Below are 25,285 nucleotides of genomic sequence, written 5' to 3'. Positions count from 1 at the left end.
TGTTTCATATTTTATACCGAGGAGGATGGTTGTCCAGTTGCTATGCTATGACCAGAATAGGCAAATACATGGCCAGTGGAGGGCAAGGCCAAAGCTCCGTGGCTTCCTCTGCTTTTTTTTTGCCTCAGTATGGCTAGGATTGTGCTGGTATTTTCAGCAGTTGGTGGTAGTTACGGAGATGTTTCCTTTAATGGTGAGGATGATTTGCATTCTACCCTCCCAGCTCTACTCTGGCCCCTCACCTGCCTGCGCTCCAACAGACACAGGTACCCTCGTGTGGAAGATGGCCCATGCAGTTAGGCTGGCTGGTCTCCATAGAATGCGGAGTGGGTCAGAAGAGAAGACGTGTGTACTCCCGGTCCGCTGGAGGTTCTCTCACAGGAGAGTGGATGCAGATGCTCCAGGCTTGTTCTGTGACACTTCAGTGTGTGATCTGTGCACAGGGCTAAAGGAGAAATAAGTGGCAGGTCTTGTTTATGTGTACCCAGGGAAAATTCTGTGAAGGAGTTGGAGCTGGAAGCCTACATGTGTCCCAGGTCTCTCCCCCAAAGGCTACAGTATGTAAACATCTCTTTTGATCAGGTGATGATGGCCCTGTCCAATCACCTGAATGCCGTGGAGTCGGAGAAGCAGAAACTACGTGCTCAGGTTCGTCGTCTGTGCCAGGAGAACCAGTGGCTGCGGGATGAACTGGCCAACACACAGCAAAAGTTACAGAAGAGTGAGCAGTCTGTGGCTCAGCTGGAGGAAGAAAAGAAACACCTGGAGTTTATGAACCAGCTGAAGAAATATGATGATGACATCTCTCCCTCAGTGAGTGGCTCTTGCCAAGTGTGGTACCCATGCTCTGCTCCAGCAAGTGCCAATAGGCAATTTAAAAGCAAGTCTTGTCCAGGTGTGGTGGCTCACAGGAGGCACAGACAGAAGGTTTTTGCAAGGTCAAGGCTAGCTTGATCTGTATAGTGTGCACCAGTTCAGACAGAACTATATAACAAGACCCTGTCTGGAAGAAAACAGAATAATAAGAGCAAGTCTTTGCTTTTTACTAGGGAGTTTGCGTTCTGTTCTCAGATGGGTTTTAGTTGCTGATGTTTGTGCTCAGGTCTGTTGACTCGGCTTTCCAGTTGTTGTGTCTGGGCTTCTGTGCATTGTTTCCTTTGGCTTGTTTTTCACTGAGTGGGGTTTGTTAGTAGCACTCGGGCTTAGCTGAGTAGGTGTCTGTGGTTTGGGGGGATGGAGATGGAACTGGGGCTTTGCACGTGATAAACAAATGCTTTTCCACTGAGCTGTGACCCTGGTTCTTGCCCCGATCTGACCATCTTTCATTTGAACAGTCCTCCTGTTTGCTTTTCATGGTCTTGGTATCTTTGGAGAATGCATTGTGCATCTCTGTGGGGGATGTCCTAGAAGGGAGACTCGCTTACCGGTCTATCCCTCCAGAGGCAGTGCTGTCACCCTCATGGTGAGGCTCCTTGCTCTCCTCGCTGAGTTGTCACTGTTCTTGCCTTGTGCACTGGGGAAGAGACAATGTAAAACTGACAGGGTTTTAGCTCCTCTTGGGAGCCCCAGTGCATTCCACTATAGACACGGGACCAGAACTTCCTTCCTTCTTTTGCTCTGGGAGGTATAGATGCACCATTTTTTCCTGTTTAGCAAACAGGAAAAATCTTTGATTTCCAGCAAGACTTCCCTTGTCTGCTAGAATTCGATCTGAAAACAGTAGAAGGACCTAAGGTCCAGAAATGCAGTCAGGCTCCGTGATGTCACACCACGGCCTGTAGTCGAGTGTCCTCAGTTTTAGTCTAGCAAACCCTGCCTTGCTCCTTTTATTTGTTTTCGTTTTCTCCTCTTGGGGTGGGGGTTACCCCAGGCCTTGTCAGGGTAGGCAAGCTTAGCAAAGCTCTTTACTAAACTGGTGGGTAAACCAGGTTCAGATGGCCATACATTTAGTTCTGAAAAACTGGCTGGCTTGTCTGGTCTAGTAAATAGGAAGAAATGTTATGTTAAGGATTCCCAGGCAGCGTGTGGGTTCTGTGGAGTGAAGGATGCTCTGGGTCTCTTGTAGGAGGACAAGGACTCTGATTCTGCCAAAGAGCCATTGGACGATCTCTTCCCAAATGACGAGGATGACCCAGGACAAGGAAGTAAGTTGCAAGTGTATGGCCACTGAACATGTTGCACAATGGTGCTGCTTTCTTTCTGGGGACATTCTTGTCATAGTTTGCGGAGCCTGTACTTAGCCTGTGGGATTACACAAGGTCTCACTATGAGAGCCCAGGTTAGTCTGTTGTTTTTTTTTTTTTTTTCTTCAAGACAAGGTTTCTCTGTGCAATTGCCCTGGCTGTCCTGGAACTCACTCTGTAGACCAGGCTGGCCTCAGACTCACAGAGCTCTGCCTGCCTCTGCCTCCCGAGTGCTGTGCTGGGGTTAAAGGCGTGGGCCACAGACCTGGCCCCTGGGAGGTTTTTTTGTTTTGTTTTGTTTGTTTGTTTGGTTTTTTTTAGATTAAAAACCTTTATTTTCTGTGTCTAAGTGTTCCATTTGCACGTCTATATATGCACTGTGTGGTAGCCTCAGAGGTCAGAAGAGGGTGGCAGAGACCCTAGAAATGTAATTACAGCTGGTTGTGAGCTGCCGTGTGGGTGCTGGGAACCGAACCCTAGTCCATTGAGGAGCAGTGAGTGCCTGCTCTTAACGACCGAGCCATCTCTCCAGCCCCATGGCTCAGACTCGATTCTTCTGTCTCATCCTCCTCAATGCTGGAATTGTAGGCATGTGCTACCTTACCTGGGTGATTGCCTGTTTCCCCAAACTCTAAAGCAGATAGTGTGTGTTGGGATATTAGTCAGAGCTGCCTACTTTTCCTTCAGTTTCTCACCTGGAGAAATCTCATGGTGTCAGTCTGCAGGCTTGCTCAGGCTTGCTCAGGGATTACCCAGGAAGTCTGCGTTAGAGTATGCGCTAACCTAGAACTAGGATGTGGGGTGAAGTGTGACCTGCTGTGTCCTAACCACTCTGCCATGCACCTTCTCTATGCAGTCCAGCAGCAACACAGCAGCGCTGCAGCCGCCGCCCAGCAGGGGGGCTATGAGATCCCAGCACGGCTGCGCACGCTCCACAACCTGGTGATCCAGTATGCGTCACAGGGACGTTATGAGGTGGCGGTGCCCCTCTGCAAGCAGGCCCTGGAGGACCTGGAGAAGACTTCGGGCCATGACCACCCCGATGTGGCCACCATGCTCAACATCCTGGCCCTGGTGTACAGGCTAGTCCTTGGCTTACTGCTCTAGACCTTCTGAGAGGCAGCTTTGAACGAGCCTGCTTTTTGAGGTGTTTCATAAGCATCTATGAAACAGCTTTCCAGCTTCCCATCCACTTCAAACAGCCTGCAGTTAATTTAGACTGTTCAGCCAGCTTGGTGATTGGGGTCTCACGGGACCAGAGAAGGTGCTGCCTATAGCCACTGGGCTACCACTTCCATAGTAGCCACTTACGCCTTTCTACACTGACCAACATATCCATTTTTGACTTTTTTAAAGAAATCTACTTTATGTGTACATGTGTTTTGCTAGTTTGTATATGTGCACCATGTGTGTGCAGTACCCTTGGAGGTCAGAAGAGGCCCCTCGAGTCTCCTGGAACTGGGTTGTGAATTACCATGTGGGTGCTGGGTCCAAACCTGGGTCCTCCTCAAGAGCAAGTGCTCTTAACCTCTTAACCTCTGAACTGTCTTTCCAGTACATTTTCTGTTAGGATAATTGCCTAAAATGGGTTCTCATTTAAATGTTTGCCAGTTCTTTTTTTGTTTGTTTTGTGTTTTTTTGTTTGTTTGTTTGTTTGCTTCTGTTTTTTTGAAATACGTTTTCTCTGTTTAACAGCCAGGGCTGTCGTGAAACTCTCTCCGTTGGCCAGACTGGCCCCAAACTCACAGAAATCTGCCTGCCTCTGACTCTCTAGTGCTTGGATTAAAAGAGTGCACCACCACTGCCTGGCCCCTTTGCCAGTTTTTTTTTTTTGTTTGTTTGTTTGTTTGGTTTGGTTTTTTTCGTTTGTTTGTTTTGGTTTTGTTTTTTGAGACAGGGTTTCTCTGTAGCTTTGGAGCCTGTCCTGGAACTAGCTCTTGTGGACCAGGCTATCCTTGAACTCACATAGATCTGCCTGCCTCTGCCTCCCAAGTGCTGGGATGAAAGGCTTGTGCCACCACCGCCCAGCCCTTTGCCAGTTCTTAATATACTTTGCCCAACTACTTTTTAGAGGAGCGGTGGCACCTGGGCAGTGCTTCCGTGTGGGCAATGTTCGTCATTTCATCCTTCTTGTTATTTTTGTCAGAGTTTGTTTCAGTATATATTTCTTTGAGTTTACACACACATACACTTACTTGGTTTTTCAAGACAGGGTTTCTCTATGTAACAGCTCTGGCTGTCCTGGAAGTAGCTCTGTAGATCAGGTTGGCATTGAACACACAGAGATTCGTCTGCCTCTGTCTCCCGAGTGCTTGGATTACAGTGTGTGCTACCACCGCCTGGCCATAAAATTTTCACTTTTAATCTGAACTTCCTGGTAGGCTTCAGTCTCACTGTGCTTGGTTGGTCCCCGAGCTCCTGACTGAGCAGGTTTAGGACAGGTATGGGTCTCTACCAACTTGTGACTTTAGTTGACTGCAGCTGGCAGAGATCCCATTCTGTTTGATCCACACATAGGCTCTGTCCACTGCTCTGGGCTGCCTCCTTAGGTCAGCACTGCAGGGAGTTTCAAAATTGCATTCAGACTCCGGGCTAAAGAGATTGCTCTTCCAGAGGACCTGGGTTCAATTCCCAGTACCCACATGACTGCTCACAACTGTTTGTAACTCCAGTTCCAGGGTTTCTGACAGCTTCACACAGACAGACATGCAGGCAAAACACCAAGGCACATAAAATAAAGATAAATTATTTTTTTTAAAAAGAAGATTCAGGCTGGCTTGTGGTAGAGTAAATGCTTAGCATGCCTGAACGCTGGGGGTTCAGTCCTCTGTGTCAGCAGTGGCTTTCTAACTAACTAGATGGTTGGCTAGTGACCTCCAGCCGAACACTGACATGTGTTTTGGTTTAGGGATCAGAACAAGTACAAAGATGCAGCCAATCTCCTGAACGACGCCCTGGCTATCCGTGAGAAAACCCTGGGCAGAGATCACCCCGCGGTGTGTATGCTTGCTCCTTCCAACCATTTACACTTGCTTTTCCCCAATACATTTTTGTCCAGCTCATGCCAATGTCGAGGTCAACGGGGAGGGTCTGAGAGCCACCTTGTCCCAGATGGCACCAGTAGGGCCTGTTCAGGTAGTGACATACTCGTACACTTGGTCACTTCTGATTTGTAAGGTCACCTCCTCAGATCACTGGCTCACTTCACTTTGATCCAAAATCAAATTGCATGTCCTTTTCTAGATTTGTTCCCAAGAATTCATGTTGTCTTTTTATAGAGTCTGGTGAGATTTGCACAGAGGTCTGTTTTGGTTGACTTTGCTGCTTCAAGAACAATTGAAAAATCAAGATCATATTGCTTTGTTTCATTTCAGTGATTTGTTTTGTAGCAAATCCCTCTGATGTGATGAGTGTGTCACGTGCATGTGGGGGCGTCTGGGACTCCCCTTCCTGTGACATCTCCTACAGCAGCTTGTTGTGCCCTCTGTCTTGGCAGGTGGCCGCGACTCTGAACAACCTTGCTGTACTGTATGGTAAACGAGGGAAGTACAAAGAGGCCGAGCCACTGTGTAAACGAGCCTTGGAGATTAGAGAGAAGGTATGGGGCAGCAGAATCGAGTTTTCTGGGGGAGGTGGTCATTTCACAGTCTGAGAACTGAGCACTGTGGTGTTGTTATGTTCACTTACTTACAGTGACTCACGTTGAAAGACAGAAGCCTGCCACGTGGGATTGTGTTAAGGGTGGCAGCTTCCTGCTGTTGATCAGGTTCCAAGTGGCAGGTGGGCAGTGCAGCATCTCCATTTCAGTGGTGGTATGCACTTGTCATTAAAGAAATTTCAGTTTAAAAATAAGTTTATAGCTGGGCAGTGGTAGTACACGTCTGTAATCTCAGCACTTGAGGTAGAGGCAGGTGGATCTCTGTGAATTCGAGGCCAGCCTGGTTTAAAAGTGAGTTCCAGGACAGCCAGGAGAGCTGTTACACAGAGAAACCCTGCCTCGGAAAAGAACAAAAAACAAAAACCAACCAAACAAAAAAGAATAGTTTACTTTACAATCTGGTGTAATGGTGCATGCCTTTGATCTCAGCACTTAGGAGGCAGAGGCAGGTGGATCTCTGTGAGCTTAAGGCCAGCTTGATCTACATAGTTAAATAGTCAGGACTACACAGAGACTCTGTCTCTAAAAGAAACAAACAAGAATAAGTTTACTGGGGCTGGAGAAATGGCTCAGTGGTTAAGAGCACTGGCTACTCTTACAGAAGACTCAAGTTCAATTCCCAGCACCCACGTGGTGGCTCACAGCTGGCTGTAAGTAACTCCATTTCTGGGGGATCCAAAGTTTTCTTCTGAATTCATTGGGCACCAAGTGTGCATCTAGTGCACAGACATACGTACAGGCAGAACACTCAAACAGATAAATAAATCTTAAATAACTTTATATTTCACTGCACGTCCTCCCAGCACGGCGAGGGTTAGCAGGGCAAGCAGGACCACACCTGGCTCCTGAGGCGCAGACCGGCACCAGCACACCCACACTTTCTCCACACATTGTACACTAAACACCTGTCGTGTCTGAAGGGTGTAGAAGAGATGGGGCCTTGTCTCCTGTGACAAACACACAGCAGGCCACAGGTTCCCAGGGTGGGCGGGACACTAGATAGGATGTTGGTCTGGGGGACTGAATGTCACAGTTTAGCTTGGTGTTTCCTTTTAAGATTTATTTATTTTTATTCTGTGTATATGAGTATTTTGCATATAAGCATATATGTATACTGGATGTGTGCTTGGTGTCAACAGAGGTCGGAAGAGGGTACCAGATCCCTTGAAACTGGACTTAATGGACAGTTGTCAGCTGCCATGTGGATGCTGGGAATTGATGCTCTTCCTCTGGAAGAGCAGCTGGTGCTTCTAATCACTGGACCATCTCTCCAGCCCCAGCTTGGTGTTTCTTGAAGTTGTTTATCAGTGATACTGGGAAGTGATCGTTTAATTTTGAACCATATGGCAAGGATTATCAAACATACACAGTATTTTAATTTTATTAGATTTATTCAGTTTACGTGTATATATTTTGCCTTCATGTATGGCTGTGTGCCACATGTATGTATCAGACATCAGAAGATGACAGTGGATCCCTTGGAACTGAAGTTACAGGTGGTAGTGAACTACATGTGGATGCCAGAGAATAGAACCCAGGTCCTCTGCAAGAGCATCCAGTGCTCTTAACCACTGAGCCCTCTCTCTGGCCCACATAGGTAGTATTTTATTGTTCAGTTACCTGCACACTTACTAAATGAAAGTGTCAGATTTGTGTGGGCTGGGGTCAGCACAGAGGGGTCAAGAGTTAGAAGACCTGGAAGGTGAATCTGCCTATTTAGCAGGCATTTGGCACATGACTGTGGTCTGAATTCTTTATTAAGTTCAGAAGCCCAGTGCTAGAGACTAGTAAAGTTCTGTTTCAAAGCAGCAAAGTCCTGTTTCAAAGAAGTAGGGGGTGTGTGAAGAAAGAAAGATAACAAATTTATTAAAGTGCCTCGTGTAGAAATTCTTGCTAGGCAAAAACACAGTCCTTTGACTGCTCAGAGCCCAGGATGTATCTATCACCTGTAGGATAGAGCCACAGGAGAGGAGCAGACAGGACTCCTCCAGCCGGGGCTTGGTGTTGAGTCAGCTTTCCAGGGAAGCTTTGTGAGCTGAGTCCTGACTTGCCGACTTCACAGTTTTGGAGAAGGGAGTGTAGGGCATGTGGAAAGGGGTTGGCCGTGTGCAGGAGCAGGGCCCAGTGCTGAGAAGACCAGTTCTTGACCAGTTTTGTTTGTTTTTCTGAGACAGGATCTTTCTGTGTAGCCCTGGAACTCACTCTGTAGACCAGGCTGGCCCAGAACTCACAGAGATCCTCCTGCCTCTGCCTCCCTAGTGCTGGGACTAAAGGCGTGCACCACCACCGCCAGTACTTGACCAGGGTTTGGAGGGAAATAAACGAAAGTTTGTTCTTCACTTGTATCAGGCACCGTTTCTAGGGAAGATGCCGAGGTGGGAAAGACACAGAGCCTTGCCCTGCTGAGTTTGCATTCTAGGGGAAGGATTAGGCAAGGAAAGGATTAGCAAGAGGATTTTTGGCAGTGAGATTTGCCAAAAAAGAACAGCAGGTACGTTTATGAGGCAGCCAGGGGAGGCTGGGAAGACTCCGTGGCATTAGATGTAGGGATGCCCTCACTGAGGTCCTGGGTGATAATTCCATATTAAAGGGGCTGACTGGGGGAAGGCACACGACTGGAGTGGAGCATTTAATGCATCTAAGCTTCCTTAGCTCTATGGTGACACCTGCCATGAACTAGACAAAGCAGCTAAGGGGTATGGAAGCTTAGACCTTCCCAGCACCCGAGATGCTGAGGCAGGACTCACAAGAGTTCACAACTAGCCTGGGTTAGATAGTGAATTCTAGGCTAGCCTGTGAGGGCCCCCTCCCTCCCCAGCCCCAGCCAAAACAAAAACAAACAGAGCCAGGTATGGTGGCTCAGGCCTGTCATCCCAGCACTTGGAGGGTAGAGGCAGGAGAATCTGAAGTTCTCGGTCATCCCTGACTGCATAGGGAATCAAGGCCAGCATGTGTTTTCCCATCTGAAAATAAAGGAGCTAAGGACGTGAGTGTCCACCCTTCCCTTCCCTCTGGCTGAGGTCAGACTCCAACCGCTCTTTTGTGATGTGGTGGGAGTCCTGTGAGAGTGTCCAGCCTGCATGTGGGGCACGCAAGCTATGCTCTGTACCCTGTGCAGGAGGGTAGACAGTGGAGCCAATGGTGTTTCTGATTCACCGTTCTTCACCCCAGGTTCTAGGGAAAGATCACCCGGATGTGGCCAAGCAGTTAAATAACCTGGCCTTGCTGTGTCAGAACCAGGGCAAGTATGAGGAGGTGGAGTACTACTACCAGAGGGCCCTGGACATCTACCAGACAAAGCTGGGGCCCGACGACCCGAACGTGGCCAAGACGAAGAATAACCTGGTGTGTTCCAGATGGGCCGTGAGTCCCCTGCAGATAAAAATTCAGCTGTGTTTCTGTGTGAAGGCACTGAGTGTTGTGTTTTATTTGAATTGAAGGCCTCCTGTTATCTGAAACAAGGGAAGTTCAAACAAGCAGAAACATTGTACAAGGAGATTCTCACCCGTGCACACGAACGGGAGTTCGGTTCTGTGGATGGTAAGAAACATTCTAAGCAAATGTATTGATTGTATGTATTGAAAAGAGTGGTTTCCAACTTGAAATTGGCAATAATGCCCTAGTCCCCACAGTATGCTCACCCTACCCTTTTAAAGATTATACTATTTTATATTGTCTTAGTTACCTTTCTATTGCTGTAAGGGACACCATGACCAAGGCAATTTATAAAAGAAAGCATTTAATTGGGAGTTTGCTTGTAATTTCCTTCTCAGTGAATGAACGTTAGGGAGGGGTCCAGACTGCAGTGTACCTGGGTGCTGTCCGCAGCCCAGTGAAGCCGCCTCCTCTCGTACCCTCTCACAGTGCATTTCTACAGAGTCCGTGCTTGCTTCAGACACGGCTCTGCCATCGACTCCAGAATCTTTGCTTAGAGCCATCATCCTGTCTAGTTTTCAGTCCACCCTAGAGACCTGTGGCAAACACAAATTCCCCACTGTGCCCTGGACTTGCTGTGTGTTTCTCACAAGACACAAGGCCCCATCTCTTCTATGCCCTTCAGACACGACAGGTGTTTAGTGTACAATGTGTGGAGAAAGTGTGGGTGTGCTGGTGCCGGTCTGCGCCTTAGGAGACAGGTGTGGTCCTGCTTGCCCTGCTAACCCTCGCCATGCTGGGAGGACATGCAGTGAAATATGTACTTTATAGAACTGAAATTGCTGAATCAGGGCCTGGAGAGCTGACTCAGTAGTTAAGGGCACTGACTGCTCTTTCAGAGGTCCTGAGTTCAGTTCCCAGCACCTGCATGGCAGCTCACTGCCTGTGATGGGATCAGACGCTGTCTTCTGGAGTGCAGATGTGCATGTAGACAGAGCACCAAATACATAAATATATAAATAAATCTTAAATTGCTGAGTCTAAAACATTTTTGTGTTTATTTTCTTGACAAAATCTCACATGAAACATTCGGCTAGCAATTTTGAGTGTGTAGAAAAGTTCACAGGGTGATCCAGAGGGAATTTCTGTTAATTATCACATGCACACACATGGTTTTCTTTCACTTAAGCATTTATTATTTATTTAACAAATTATTTTTATGTGTATGGATGTTACAGAGTCTAACATCTGTTCAGTAAGGATGAATTTTTCATCTGACATCTTCAATGTGAGACATTTATAGCTGTCTTCTTCTGGTACCCTGGGTAGGCTTTTCCTGTCAGAATTAGGCCAGGGAGAGGATGAGTGGTTACGTGCTTGCCGTGTTCCAGTCCCTAGGCATGGAGATGCCAGGCAGGTACGGTAGCCTCGGAAGAGGAAACAGAGTCTCCGGTGCAAGCTGTCTGGAGACAAGCTGTGTTAGTGAGTTCTGGGCTTGTTGAAAAGACCCTGCCTCATTGAGTACACCAGAAAGAGGGATGGGAGGACTCCAGGCACCAACGTGGAGCCTCCATGTGCATATTCAACATGTGTATGCTTACTCCCACATATGTCTGACATGTATACACATATAAAAAAAGAAAAGTTCCTGAGAAGGCTCATACAAGCAACAAGATAAGACCTTGCAGTCACTGGCAGCCTTCGAAGTCATCTGCTCAGTGGTTACTATGTAGCCCTGACTTTCTTGGAACTCCTTTGTAGACCAGGCTGGCCTGGAACTCAACCTTCTGCCTGCCTGTTTCCCAAGTGCTGGGATTAAAGGTGTGCACCGTCACATCTGGCTCCAGTTTTCTTATTTGTCAACGTATAAAGTCCTGTGTTTCCTTCCTTAGATGAGAACAAGCCCATCTGGATGCACGCCGAGGAGAGGGAAGAGTGCAAAGTAAGGCTGGGCAACGTGAGGGCTGTGATTGGATGGACTGCAGTCGGTCTGCATCCATCCTAATTCTCTGTTGCCATTAGGGGAAGCAGAAGGACGGGGCGACTTTCGGAGAGTACGGTGGCTGGTACAAAGCCTGCAAAGTGGATAGGTGAGTCTGCCAGATCCAGATGTGGGGTGACAAGGTGACCAGGTGTGGGCAGTCCACTCACACGGTTCCCTATTTCCTCAAAGCCTGGCCATCGAGCTGGTGAGATGCTCAGCAGGTAGAGGGCTTGCCATAACAGCCACAGCCCGAGTTTGCTCCCAGGAGCTGACATGAGCACAAGCTTGTCCTCTGACCTCCACATGAGGCTTGTGCTCGTGTGTGCCTACACACGTATCACACATGCTAGTAAGAGTGCCTCTAATCCTAGTTCGTGAGAGGCAGAGGCAGAGGATCTTTGTGAGTCTGAGGTTAACATAGTTGGTTTATAGTTAGATAGTTAGTGTAGGGAGTTTCAGGCTAGCCAGGGCTGTATAGTGAGTCCCTGCCTAAAAAAAGGCAAAAAATAACTTAAGAACCTATTTTTGTCATAAGAGTATTTATATTTACCTCCACACCCACTCAGTCCAGCAGTGCGGGCACTGGCCATCAGCGTTCTTCACCTACAAATGTTTAGCTGACGGTGCAGGGCGCACTTACTGAGGAGCCGTCAGCAGCTCTGTAGCACTCGGCACGTGGGCCTGGAAGCCAGTCCTTAGCCACCCTTCTGTCTGCACAGGGTGATGTGCTCTGCGTAAGTGTGGGGCCCACTCTAGACTGTGCTCTGAGTACCCATGCCTGCTGCTGGCCTAGAAACTTGCTGACATCTGTAGTCTTAGCTTCCTTCCTATCAGCTACGTCAGGACACGTGTCTGACCCTGGTTTGTCGTAGTCTTCCTATACTCGCTGCAGTAGGTGAAATCCATCTTTCCTCCTCTTATGTGCACCTGACTGAGGGACACGCAGGGTGCCGTCACTATTTCTGTATGAAATGCCTATCATCAACGAGAGGGAAATACCTTAAAATACAGATCTGTACCAAAGCGGGTCTGCCTTATTTCTAACTTTGCGTTTTATTTTGTGAGGAGGTCTTGACCTTAAGCCCTTGCTCTTCCTATCTCAGCTTCCTGAGTGCTAGGATTACACAGGTTTACCATCATACCAGGCTATTTCTGACTTTGTGTAGATACACATGTATGTACAGGTGCACTTGCCTATGTATGTGTGTATGGAGGCCACAGTAACATTGATGTTTAGATCTTTTATTGCTCTCCCTGTAAGTTTTTGAGACAGGGTCTCTCCCTGAACCTGGATCATGCCGTTTTGACTAGACTGGCCACAGAGTGGTACCCACCTGTCTCCACTCCTCCAGTGTGTGGTTATAGGCCTAGGCCTCCATGCTTGGCTCTTATGTAAACACTGGGGATCCAAACTCAGGTCCTCATGCTTGCGTTGTAGTTGACCCACTGAGCATCTCCACAGCCCCATACTTCCAACTGCAGGAAGACTTCTCTGTCTAATGTGGCCACACTTCTGTCCTGTCTCCAGCCCTTGTCTCCCTTACAGTGTCTGCCATAGCTATCAGGTCAGGAGCTCTGGTGAGGCTTGAGATAGCCCGGCACAGACCAAGTTTTGCCTGCAGGGGAATCTGCTGACCACTGGGTAGACTAGCCACATGTTCCTGTGGCCATGCCAGGAGTATGTGAGTGGCCAGGCTCTGGATGAATGCTGTGGGGGTTTCTGTCGAGAGCTGTAGGGGCCAGCAGCACTGGGCATCAGGCTGCTTGAATGGCAAACTTCTTTCAGAAGGGTGTAGCACTGTCCTTAGTGTCCTGTTCCAGAGCAAAAGTGTGATTCAAACTACTGCCTGGCTGTGCCCACTGGAGCTGGAGAGTTGCCACATGCCCACAGAACACACAAATCAGACGTGCTGTTGATGGCTGTCCTGGGACCCGCACTTACTGGGGCTGTTTGTGCATTCTTGTAGTCCTACTGTCACAACCACTTTGAAAAACCTTGGAGCACTTTACCGACGGCAGGGGAAATTTGAAGCTGCTGAGACATTGGAAGAAGCTGCCATGAGGTCACGTAAACAGGTGTGCCCATCACTTCTGCAGACTACTCTGTTGGGACTGTGATAGTCTTTTTATGTGGCTGTTATTGAAAGCTTTCTGGCTTAGACTCTGTGAGGAGCACTTGTCACAGTCACAGGACTGTGGTCTTGATCCCAAACACTGCAGGAAAAAAGAGTCTGTCTGTCTATCTGTCTATCAATCATCTATCTATCTATCTATCTATCTATCTATCTATCTATCTATCTATCTATCATCTGTCTACTATATCATCTGTCTGTCTATCATCTATCCACTGTCTATCATCTGTCTGTCTGTCTATCTATCTATCTATCTATCTATCTATCTATCTACCTACCTATCTTCTGTCTGTCTATTATCTATCTATCTGTCTGTGTATTTATTTTGGAGACAGGATTTTGCTTTGTAACCCTGACTGTTCATACACACACACACACACACACACACACACACACAAATAAAAAATTTCAAATGTAGAAAAATCTGGGTCTGGGGTCTGGGTCTGGTGACTCAAACCTTTAATCCCAGGATTTTGGTGGTAGAAGCAGGAGAATCTCTGTGAGTTTATGGACACCCTGTTCTAAGTAGTGAGTTCCAGTCCAGTCAGGGCTACATAGAGAGACCCTGTCTCAAACACAAAACAAAACAAAAAAATGGACCCCAAGAGAAATGACACAAACAACGAAAGAGCGTGGCTTTGCTGGGCGTGGCTTTGCTATGCGTGGCAGGTCATGTACCTTCATTCCCAGCACACGCAAAGGAAGCAGGGGTGTGGCCTTTTCATGCACTTGTATCATGTGTTTTAATTGTACGCTCATCACTCTCTCATTATATTTAGCGGTGTAATTTTATTTATCTAAAATGTCCGAAGGTGCCAGATGTGGTGGTCTGAGTCCTCAGAAGGCTGCGGTAGAACAAGTGAACATTTGAGACCAACCTGGTGTATAGGAAACCTTGTGTCAAAACTAAAAAGATAGAAGGAAAGGACACAATGGTGCTCTCCTTGTATTCACATACAAGTGAACATTTGAGACCAACCTGGTGTATAGGAAACCTTGTGTCAAAACTAAAAAGATAGAAGGAAAGGACACAATGGTGCTCTCCTTGTATTCACAGTTGAGTGAAGTACTGTGTTGTGGGCTGGCGGACAAGCAGAGCCCTTGGAGCTGTCCCTGTGTGGTCCTGGGTGTAGGTCAGGCGCTCTGTGGCTTGGGACTGTTTCCCTAGAGCGAGGTCTGCATCCAGGCCTTGCTCTGGATTACAGGCTGGGTTTTAGCAAGAGAGCCACAGGGGTCATGAAGGTCCTGAGAAAGGATGTGTGAATACTCTCCTGAGGATGCTCCCTGCCGGGCAGCCACGGAAGCTTGATACAGGACAGGTTCTCTCGCAGGAGCGTCGTAGCTCACATAGCAGGGAGGGATGTGGAGGATACGCTGGGTTAATTGTTGCTATCTGAGATGGACTGTCTGGTTTCCTAGACTGTCCCAAACTCTAGCAGAGGTCAGCCCTGAGCCTCTGCTCTTCTTGCCCGTCCCTCCCTCCCTCCCAAGTGCTGAGATTATGGGTGTGCCCACTGGGGCTGGTTGGTGTGTGTGGTGTTGGTGATGGACCCAGAGTGCATGCTGGATGATCACTTAGCTGCATTTCCAGCCCAGACATTCTAGTGTGTCCATCATTACCTGGAACTCAATATTTGCATACAGCACTTGATTCGTTTTAAATCTAGGCCTTATGTAGCCAGGCTGGCCCTGAACTCTTCATCCTCCTATCACTGCTGAGGTTACAGGTGTGCCATTGCACTAGCTTGCTTACACGGAGTACAGTTTGCACTCCTGTGTGTATGCTCCTGAGTTTTGGCGATACATAACTCACACCCCTCCCTGTGACCCTAGAAAGCCTAAATCCCGTCCCCAGGAACTGAGTTTGTCTTGGTGACTTAAGAATTGATATCTGTGAGACCAGTTTGATAATGAGAGTTTAGTGGGTAAAGGAGTTTGCTATGCAAGCCTGCCAGCCTGAGTTCTGTTCCCCATAAACCTACATGAGGGTGGCAGGAGAGAACTGACCGACTCACTGATACCTGTTGCCCTCTTCCACATGGCTTTGTGTCAGGCCCCCAGTAATAGCAACAGTAAGTAAATAAAGGAATTGGACTTTTTGTCCCAAGTCTGAGAAGTCTTGTGAGATGTAAGTGCTAATGGGTCACACCGTTCTCCCCACTGGCTCACAGGGTCTTGACACTGTTCACAAACAGAGAGTGGCTGAAGTGCTGAATGACCCTGAGAACATAGAGAAGCGGAGGAGCCGGGAGAGTCTCAACGTGGACGTGGTCAAGTACGAGAGTGGCCCTGACGGAGGGGAGGAAGTGAGTATGAGCGTAGAGTGGAATGGGGTAAGTACAGTACACAGCTGGCTGCACTCGGGAACGCCGCCCCGCCCCCAGCAGCACTTGCTGGCTGTTCTGTCTCACGCTAGACCCTCCACTTTTCGCAAATTAAGCATCAGGGAAGCTTTCTGTAAGTTCCTAACTTCTGCTAATCCTGAAGCTGTGTTGCTGGCAGTGGTTTCCTTCAGGAGTCCATGAAAGCTGACTGGCCTCTTGTAGCGCATGTGTGCATGCTGATCGCGCATCCTGGCTGTAAACCTAGCCCATAGTCTGACTTCCTGTAACCTAGGAATGGGTCTGGCTGACAACTAACTAGCTTTCCTAACCTGCCCATTTCCTTGCTAACTCAGTGCTCCTGACGTCACTGAGGAGGCCGCCCTGGAACTGCTAGAGAGCCTTGAAGGGAGATGCTGTCCAGTGGGAGCTGCTTTTCAGAGAGCAGCTCAGCAACAGCCGTAGGTGCTGTTCTCCACTCTGCTTCAGTGGTCCTAAGCATCATATCCATTTGACAGGTGTCCCAGCTTTGACTTAGAACCCCCTGCTTGGGTATGAAACAAGCAGCTGTGTGAGGGCTGTGTGGATCTGCTCCGCCAGCCCTCCCCGGGGCATCCTTACCCCTGCTTTCTGCCCATGGGTGTGGGAAATGTGCGGCCTTCAAGGGTTTCTGTAATGTGGGTGAAGACGCGGATGGTGGTGGTGTCTTTGTCTTTCCTCGGGGAGTGTAAGCGAATTCAGCTTGCCAGGGATATCATTGACGTCCTGAAGTTGCACTGGTAGTGTGATTAGCTGTCATTATGTGGTTTTGTCAAATTGTAGCTTGGGACTTCCTCACAGTCTGTCCTTCTCCTTGGAATGACTGACTCTTTAGACTTTGCCTAGCTGGAACAGTTTGGGAGAAACCAGTATCTTGATTCTACATCATGTACAAATATTAGCAGCTGGAGTTCAGGAGGAACATTCTTTCTCTCTGTGTAGCAGCTTTCTTGTTTTAGATCCTTCTGTGCCAAGACAGCCAATCAGCATCCACTCTACTATTGAGTCTTGTTGGGCAGTGGTCCCAAACTGCAGCAGAGGCCTGGGAATGCCTGTCAGTGCCTGTCCTGTCGGAGCTGTGTACTATCCTCTTATTGTTGGTTCCAATTCCTGCATGCTTTGTCCAAAGGGCTTGTCCTGCTTGGTGGCAAGTGGCTTGCTTACAGATTGTAATGCTCTTGAGTGACGTTCTGGGGGAGCTCTCTATTGAGACAGTATTTCTAGGTCTGTATGTATGTGAGTCCTATGTCAATGACATTGTCAACAGCCCAGAGTCCACATCTGCATTGAGGACACATGGGAAAGAAGTGGTGATGATTTTTCCCTGCAGGGGAGGGCACTTGGGACTTTCCCCACCAGGCTGTGGTAGAGCAATGCTTCTCTCAGAGCGGACTTTCCTTCCTCATGCTCCTGTTCCTGCCGTGTGTTAGTGTGTGTATGTGTGTGTGTGTGTGTGTAAGTGTGCACGCAGCATACATGAGTGTGCACTGGGGATTGAACTCAGGGCTTCATGCATATTAGGCAAATGTTCTATCACTGAGCTCTGTCCATAGCCTTGTTTATTTTGAATTTTAGTATATAGTCCAAGTTTTCCTTGAATTTGGAATCCTCAGCCTTCTGGGATTAATATGCTCAATATATGTGCACAATATGCTCAGCTTAAAATCATACTTTGTTTCATTTTTTTTATTTCTATGCTACTGGGTATTGACTATAGGGCCTTCCACATGCTAGGTAAGTCCCTTCCGCTGAGCTGTTTCATATGCTGTCCCATAGTCGTATATTTTTTATGTAGCCCTGGCTGGCCTGAAACTTGCTATATAGACCAGGTTGGTCTTGATCTCAGAGATCTGCCTGCCCCTGTCTCCCAAGTGCTGGAATTAAAAGCTTGGATCACCCCCACCCGGCTGAAATTGTAGGTTTTAAAAGATTCCAGTGCTCCTTAAAATACTGAACTGCTCCGTCCTCTGTTCCCTCAGGCAGTTACATCAGCCACATTGTGCTCCCAGGAATACGATGGTGATTGACTGAGACACAGGAAGCTTTTCCTCAGCATTCAGAAGTAGCATTGAAAGCAGGCTAACATTTGTCAAATCAAGGCTAGCTAGGTATTAACCATGGCTCTGCAAGAGCTGGCCCATGTGTTGGCAGAGGAGGAGAACTAGGCATGAAGACACGGACACTTCTTAGGTCAAATTTAAGCCAGGCTCTTGACCCTGCAGGAGACCTGTCTGGGAGTATAGGTCTTCCTCATCAGCGTGTGTCATGGTGATGTTGATGGCACCTCACAAAAACGGGGCTCCGTCATTTACTGAGGTACGAGCTGTGGCTGTCAGACACTGCCATAGCAGGTCATCTCTAGAAGGGTGCATTTCTGAGAAATGCCACGTATCCTTTTCTAGGTAGAAGTAAGTTTCCTTATTTTAGCCTCTATCCGTGGGATTTCGTGTCTGTCGTCATGGGTACTAGGTCCCAGCTGGCATGGGGCAGCACTGGGCTGTCTTTTGTAAAGTCATCCTGCTGACGGTGTCCTGATGGTCACAGGTGCAGCACCACGTGCTTTGGTTCTCCGTGGACCTGAGCTCCTAAGGACAGCTTGCTGCCCTTTCTTCCTGGGCTCCTCGGAAGGAGCCTTTTGCCCATCTCCTTGTATTTCACATTGCTCTTGTGACGAGATTTCTACAGTGTGTGTGTGTGAGAGAGACAGAGACAGAGAGAGAGTACGAGAGAGTACATGCACATGCGTGCTGCTTAGTACTGAAGATTAAACCACATGGAAGGGAAGGGCTCTATGACTGAGCTGTATCCTGCCTGTGTTACTGTTTTGTTTGAGACAGGGTGCTACTCTGTGGCCCAGGCTGGCCTCAGACTCCTGCTCTTCATGTGTTAGTGTCCCAGCTGTGGGAATCACAGACCTGTACCACAGTGCCTGACTTCTAGATGTTGGTTTGTTTTTGTTTTTGCTTTTTTCTTGAGACAGGTTTCTCTGTGTGACCCTGACTGTCTTGTAGACCAGGCTGACCTCAAACTCACAGAGATCCGCCTGCCTCTGCCTTCCGAGTGCTGGGATTACAGGTGTGCACCACCACCGCCCAGTCCTCTGCACGTTGTTTTTGAGATAGGGTCTAAGTAGCCCTGGCTGTCCTGGAACTCAATATGTGGTAGATTAGACTGGCTTTGAACTCACAGATTCACCTGCGTCTGCCTCCCGAGTGCTGGGATTACAGGTGTGCACCACCTGTTTTGTTGGTTTTTGAGAAAATGTTTTCCAGTGTAGCCCTGGTTGGCTGGAACTCAGAGATCTGCCTGCCTCTGACTCCTGAACTCTGGCATTAAAGACGTGTGCCACCAGGCTTGACTTTCACAAATTTTAATGTACTAAATTCTTATTTAAGGTTATTGGGGAATGAGGTAACTGTTAATTCAGAGTATATCTTTATTTATGAAAAGCTATGCTAAGGAGGCAGCTAAATATACTAAAAGAAGTTATAGAAGTGCCCTCTCTACAGTTCTACTGCACAGAGGTAATACTAAAGTCAGCGTCTTTGGTGACTTATCTGAGAGCTTGCAAAACCGCTCAGTGGGTAAAGACACTTGCCACTCAAGTGACCTGAATTTAATCCCCAGGACCAACATGGTGGAGAAGTTATCCTCTGAACTCCATACATGTACTTTATGTGTAGTGTACACACACACACACACACACACACACACACACACAAACAATAAGTGCAATCTTGAAAAGGGTTTATGCAATACGAATGTCTTGTGGTTGCACAGAGGAGTGTCAGAATAGAGTGGTCCTCCGAGCCCTGAGCTGTGCTCATGGGTATCTGTCTGCTTGAGTTCTAACCAGCCTAGATGTACCTGCTGCTTCAGTGAACAGGTGGAGTGGCCGAGAAAGAGTCCGTTGTCGTCCATTGAACCCAGGGAGGGAGGCAAGCATCTTGCGGTGGGGTGCAGACCACGAGGGCAGGAAGATCGTGCTGTGTGGGGAACATGTAACATCTAGCATCCTTCTCATGACAGACAGTGGGAACTGATGTTTTCGTGTCCCCTGGCATTCATGAAGCATTGGTAACAAGTTTTATTTTTCCATTTTAAAGATGAGAAAGATGAAGCTCGGGCTGGTTAAATGAGTTGCTCAGCATCCCATGGTGAGTCCGAGCGGGCGGGCCAGGCCCGGCTGTCTGTGCACCTTTTGAGATTTTGGCGGACCCAGGCGGCAGTTTTTATTTGGATCATCAACTGCATGTTTCAAATCTGCTGTCAACTTTTAAAGTCACTGGATCTTAAAGTTTCCAAGATGTCTAGGGTGTTAGTGTTTTTAAGAGACTGAAATTCACCAGACTGTGGGGAGCTCGTGATGGTTAGAGAAAGCAGAAAGACAGGAGAAGTTTCAATGGCGTCTTCCACATTCGGCCTTTCCTGTCCTTCCCCACCAAATCTCCCTCATGTCCAATAACTTGTAAAACTCTCCATAGTAAGTACTGAGGAGATTTCTAACGCAGGGCCGGACTTTCACTCTCGACAGTTACCAGAAAGCTAGCCTGCTTTCCCTCACACGCCCTGGGCCCCGCACCTGCTGTGCCAGCCTGGTAGAGCAGGGAGTGCCCAGGCCACTGAGTTTTATGCCCACCGCTGAGACTGTGACCTAGAAATACTGTAGAGCAGGCTTGGGGGTGGGCCTGCTGCGCCGTGCTCCTCTGGCCTCACCTGCTTCTCTCTTTCTGTCTGACAGGCCTAGCCGCCCGCCCGGTGCCTCCCGCACTGCTCCTGCATGACGGGCAGCGCCTCCTCCGGCCCCTCCAGTGCTGCCCGCTGTGTCTAGCAGCCCCTAGGAGCTTGTCAGCCGCACCTCTGGGACTGGCCATTCCTTTCGGTGCTGCTGTCCTTTTGGGGTCTTGATTTCTGGATACATGTAGCTTTGCCAGATATGTACTTAGAAATATCAGCTGTGTTAATAAACCCATTTACTGTGTAACACGCAAGTTTAACAGTTAAGAGAGAGTAGTTGTCCACCTATGACAGGTGTTAATGTCACCCGGGTATTACAGTGGCATGATAGTGACCTGTGCAGTCACTGAGCTGTAGGAGCAAGGCATGTGCCGCACGTCCCTGTCGCACTTACAGACCTGACCAGTGCCCTGCACAGGGCCTCCCCAGGACACACTGAAGTAGATTGCTCTGTAGTCTTGGTGTGGAATTTTGGCATTTCTGCTTCTCTCTACTAATCTTGAAGTGCTCTGTGATGTGTGTATTTGTGTCTTTCTAACTTCTAATAAACTCACTCCAACTGACCTGTGTCTTGCGTCTGTCTGCTCTGTACATTCTCAGTCTTCTGGGATGCAGTGCTGCGTGGCCTCTAGCGGCACTGGGTTCCTGAGATTCCCGGGGGGGGGGGGGCTCTGAGATAGACGCTGCTCTGCACAGGGCCCACTCTGCACGGACTTCATGTCCAGGCTCTGCCAAGCATCTCTGTAGTGTCTGCTTGGTTATGGGCACAGCTGCTTGCTCTTTCACTTTCCACAGGTATCCCAGGGCTTTAGGATTTGTATAAAAATGAGCATCCAATTAAACAACTTGCAGCTACATTTAGATTTAACATTTAAAATTTGCTGGAGACACATCTAAGCCCTGCGTAGGTGAGTCTGTTAGGAGGACACTGTCTTCCTTCATGACCGTCTTCATGCCAGGTACACACATGTTCATGCAACATGGAGTTAGACTTGGCAGACAGTCCTGGAAGATGCCTTAGTTCTCTTGACCTGTACTGTCCTTTGTCCTAAGATGGCAGTGGGCTCAGGCTCCTTTGGGAATGTGGCTGCTTCTGCTGGGACTCCTCATTTTCAAAGGATTCTGATCATGGATGTTTTTAATGGGTTCATGCACATGGCAGTCTGGTGGCTTCGGCAGGACTCACATGCCAGCCAGTTCCTGGCAGCAGTTGGGGTCATTGGGTTGAGCATGGGTAAGGGGGGGACACCCACAGCTTCACACTTGTTCACGTGTTTTTCAGGATGGCACTGGATCTTTAAAGCGCAGTGGCTCCTTTAGCAAACTCCGGGCTTCCATTAGACGGAGCAGTGAGAAGCTGGTTAGGAAGCTGAAGGGAGGAAGTGCACGGGACAGTGAGCCAAGGAACCCTGGGTAACTATCTCCTCAGCGCCCTCTTCCTGCCAGCATGCGGTACTGCGCCATAGCCGCAGAGCAGACTCCCTGGGTCTCAGGATGGTGTGTGTCTTCTGCCTACTACTTTTCAGGGCAGGTTGAGAAGCAGCTGGGAAGCTGGCCTTAGGATTCAGAGGGAGCTGGTGGAGCACCTCGATTCTGTGCAGAGAAAGCCTCTTTGGTGACAAGTGAACCAGGCATAGCGGTTCATGCCTGTAATCTTAGCATTCGAGAGGCCATCATAGGGGACAGTGAGACTCAAAAAGTGAAAACGGATTAGGGGGTAAAGGCTTGCCACCAGGCCTGTCAACCCTCAGGACCCATACAGTAGGAGAGAACTATTCCAAGTTGTCCTCTGGCCTCCACACGTATGTCATGGCACACGGATGTGTGTGTACACACATACATAAACACACAACTAAAAAGAAAGCCAGTCTGGGAAAAGGGCTAGGTGTGTAAAGTGCTTGCTGCTCAAGCCTGAGGACCCGAGTTTGAATCCCCAGCATCCATGCAAAGCGGGGCGGGCATGGTGCTATATGTATGACCCCCCCCCCTGGGGTAGGCAGAGAAAATTGGACCCGGGAGGTGTTCTGGCCAACCAATCGCCAAAATGGCCTGCCCTAGGTTCAAAGACTGTCTCAGATAAGCTGGGGGGTGACAGAGAAGACACCTGAAGATGACCTGGGGACCACACACGCATACAAAGGAGAGAACACCCACACAACCCACAACAGCTGCTGAGTCGGCAGACGTAGTCCACAGTTCATTTCTTCCCAAGTGAGCATTGGCTTTACTCCTTTCAAACGCGCCTTCCAGCATGGAAGCTGTGATCACATTAACCCGGAAGGGATTCTGGGGAAAGAGTGGTTTTTGATGACACTTGAGTTCTGTGATTTTGTAGCTTTTCTAAACTCCGGGCTTCCCTGGGTGGAAGGAAAGGTGTGGACATCACAGGGCTTCAGGTGGTGCTGTGTGCGCTGTCAAGGGGATTTGCCAGAAGGTGGCTTACAGGGGACTCTGGGGCTCTGCTGCTCTATGACAAGTTACCCACGCCTTGCCCACGCGTGAGGACATTCTCTGGAGCCTTCTCAGCCTTTTTCTGCACCCTAGACTTCAGGGTAGCACCGCTGAGCAGAAAGGGTGCAGTTTCAAAGCTGTCAGTTGGGACCCTCAGGCTCCGCACTCTGAGTTTAGGGCTTTGGACAACACGTTGGGAATTGAAGTTGTTTTCCCGCTGCTCCGCTGGTTTTGTGCCTTCTGAAAGTGCCCAGTTTCGTTTTCGGTGCCATTAGGTTAGGGTCCAAGTCCATTCCCTGTGGGGCCCTCAGCTGGGCGCTGGGCTGCGATGGGCCAGTGTCCCTCCAGAAGTCTGTTTGGGTTCATAGTGGACTCTGGGAGACAGGCGGGCCTGAGCCGGGAGGCTCACATTGGTTCTTATTAGTGTTGTATGCTGGCCATCTGCGCCTGGACAGGCTCCAAGGTGTTCATGCCATCGTGAACACCTGGAGGATCCATTGTCTGAACACTGGACCTGGAAGTCTGTGGGGCCTCTGCCTGTGAGGGGACCCATGCTAGCTGCTTCTAGGATGAGCTCTGATTAGCCCAGGCTTCTAGATGTCTGCAGGGTCAGCGAGGCAGTGTCTGTCGTGTGAGGCTTGAGGGATCAGACACTTGCATTTCTTCAGGCATTGAGAGAGAGCCTGGTGGATGCTAGACTGCTTCTCTCAGTCCGGCCAGAGTACTACGGGTAGAATCCAGGGTCACATTTATGCTGGGCAAATGCCCCACTCTTGAGCTTGTATGTGAGGGGCATAGCAAAGAAACTGCTGACTTGATGGCTGCATTCTTAGGGGGAAGTTTCTATTGTGAACGCGAGAGAAAATACCAAGAGGCATCTGGGAGAACCCCGAGCAGGGAGAAATGAAAGCGGGCTGGACATGGCCAGGGCCAGGGCATCGGGAGAGGAGAGAGTAGTGGAGATAGTGAGGCCGAGAGAGGGCTCCATGGTGGACAGATCATGTGTGTTGTAAGGAGGATGGGTAGCTGGGCGGACTAGCCAGCAGCCTAGCCCTGACTGACATGTGGAGCGTCTTGTGGTTCTGAGGGAGCCTGGATATCGGCATGGGCTTTGATAAGCTCATAGGCACCACACAGGTAGTCCTACGTCCCTCAGCCAGAGGTAAGGAAATGACTCCTTTTGGCAGATGGGAACCATTTTCTCAAGTTCCCGAAGAACGCTGGCTTTTATCTGATGACCAGAAATCCTCCTATAGTCCAGCTCGAGCTCCTTCCTAGATATATGAACTACCTGGAACCTAACAGGGCTGGCTAACCTTTTATTTTAATTTTCAGCCAGGGACTCACTCTGGAGCCCAGGTAAGCTTTGAATTTGTGATCCTCCTATGCCAGCCACCTGAGTAGCTGGGATTGCAGGTCTGCACCCCAAGCCTGGCCTGAGTAGTGGTTCTGTTCCTCTAACGACTGAAACTCTTAGTGTGCAAAGTCAGTTCTGGGATGCCCTGCTCAGGAGACAGTGCTGTGCTTTCCTCTTTTCCCTGTCTTCCTATGGCTTACCGTGCTGACAGCCAGCAGCAGTGTGTGGCCACACCTAACAGAGTGGGGTGTTTAAATGCTGTGGCCCCTTAGCAGCCAAGCATAATGTGAGGTACAAGTTCACATTCAGTACTGATGTTTCTCAGTGGTTTGGGTTATGTGCTATACAACATGTGAAACCAAGGCATCTCCATTAGCTCCAGTGTTCATGCTTGGCTACACTGGGACACTTAGAGCTTAGGGGTTTCCAGGGGATCAGAGACAGGCTGTATGGGGGCCGCTTTGCTGCCGTTATCTTAGGAGGAAAAGGGAAACTGAGAGCCAAACTGGTGCAGCTTTCTTTGGAGAAGTTGGCCTTCACTGAGAGCAGCTGGGCTAGGTGTGCTCCCAAGGCTTTTGAACCCAGCACTCAGGACGCAGAGTTGAACTCTGGAGTTCAAGGCCATCCTGCTCCACGTAGTGAGTTCCAAGCCTCAGTCCAAAACACAAAATTAATCCTATTTCACTACAGAGTATGATCCAGGACAGCCAGAGCTACACAGAGAAACCCTGTCTCAAAGAACCACAGAAACCACACAGCGCCGCAGCCTGTCAGATCTCCAGCAGCATTTGATGGTGTGGAAATGGTGCTTTTTAGTTTGGCCCTCAAGCGTCTGCTCCAGCAGATTTGAACAGAGCTAGCTGTTTGCTGCGATTAGTGCATAGCATCTTTGACCCATAGGCTGTGTCCTGGTCTTCATCCCCATCTCTGGGGGTCCTGTGAGTCCGGGCCTCAGGGCCAGCCTGTGTTTACTGTGTCTGTCTCTGGCTTCTGTGTTTACTTGAGGTGTGTGTAGTCCACACTCAGGATCGTGGGGCTGTAGGTGTAC

The 25,285-nt window shown here is 48.9% G+C and overlaps 1 protein-coding gene across 16 annotated transcripts in view; it reads left to right on the top strand.

Moving 5' to 3' along the window:
* Klc1 (kinesin light chain 1) overlaps nt 1–25,285 on the top strand; it is a 50,122-nt gene that overhangs the window by 17,430 nt on the left and 7,407 nt on the right. For 2 of the 16 annotated variants that reach the window (XM_085697987.2, XM_085697988.2), the window contains exons 3-14: nt 583–813; nt 2,066–2,144; nt 3,040–3,265; nt 5,092–5,179; nt 5,680–5,781; nt 9,013–9,186; nt 9,282–9,381; nt 11,109–11,158; nt 11,239–11,306; nt 13,168–13,276; nt 15,504–15,665; nt 21,712–21,842. In XM_085697987.2, coding sequence (XP_085554113.1) covers nt 583–813; nt 2,066–2,144; nt 3,040–3,265; nt 5,092–5,179; nt 5,680–5,781; nt 9,013–9,186; nt 9,282–9,381; nt 11,109–11,158; nt 11,239–11,306; nt 13,168–13,276; nt 15,504–15,665; nt 21,712–21,842 — 1,520 coding nt within the window. Of the gene's footprint in view, nt 1–582; nt 814–2,065; nt 2,145–3,039; nt 3,266–5,091; nt 5,180–5,679; nt 5,782–9,012; nt 9,187–9,281; nt 9,382–11,108; nt 11,159–11,238; nt 11,307–13,167; nt 13,277–15,503; nt 15,666–19,798; nt 19,850–20,433; nt 20,993–21,711; nt 21,843–25,285 lie in introns of those variants that run through there. The other 14 variants (XM_085698000.2, XM_085697996.2, XM_085697999.2 and 11 more) reach the window with 14 other exon arrangements.

The sequence above is a fragment of the Myodes glareolus genome, chromosome 11, assembly GCF_982192425.1.
Source record: "Myodes glareolus chromosome 11, mMyoGla1.1, whole genome shotgun sequence".
Classification (NCBI taxonomy): domain Eukaryota; kingdom Metazoa; phylum Chordata; class Mammalia; order Rodentia; family Cricetidae; genus Myodes; species Myodes glareolus.
Note: the sequence above shows the minus strand (reverse complement) of the source record. Positions and strands in the feature narration are given on the sequence as shown.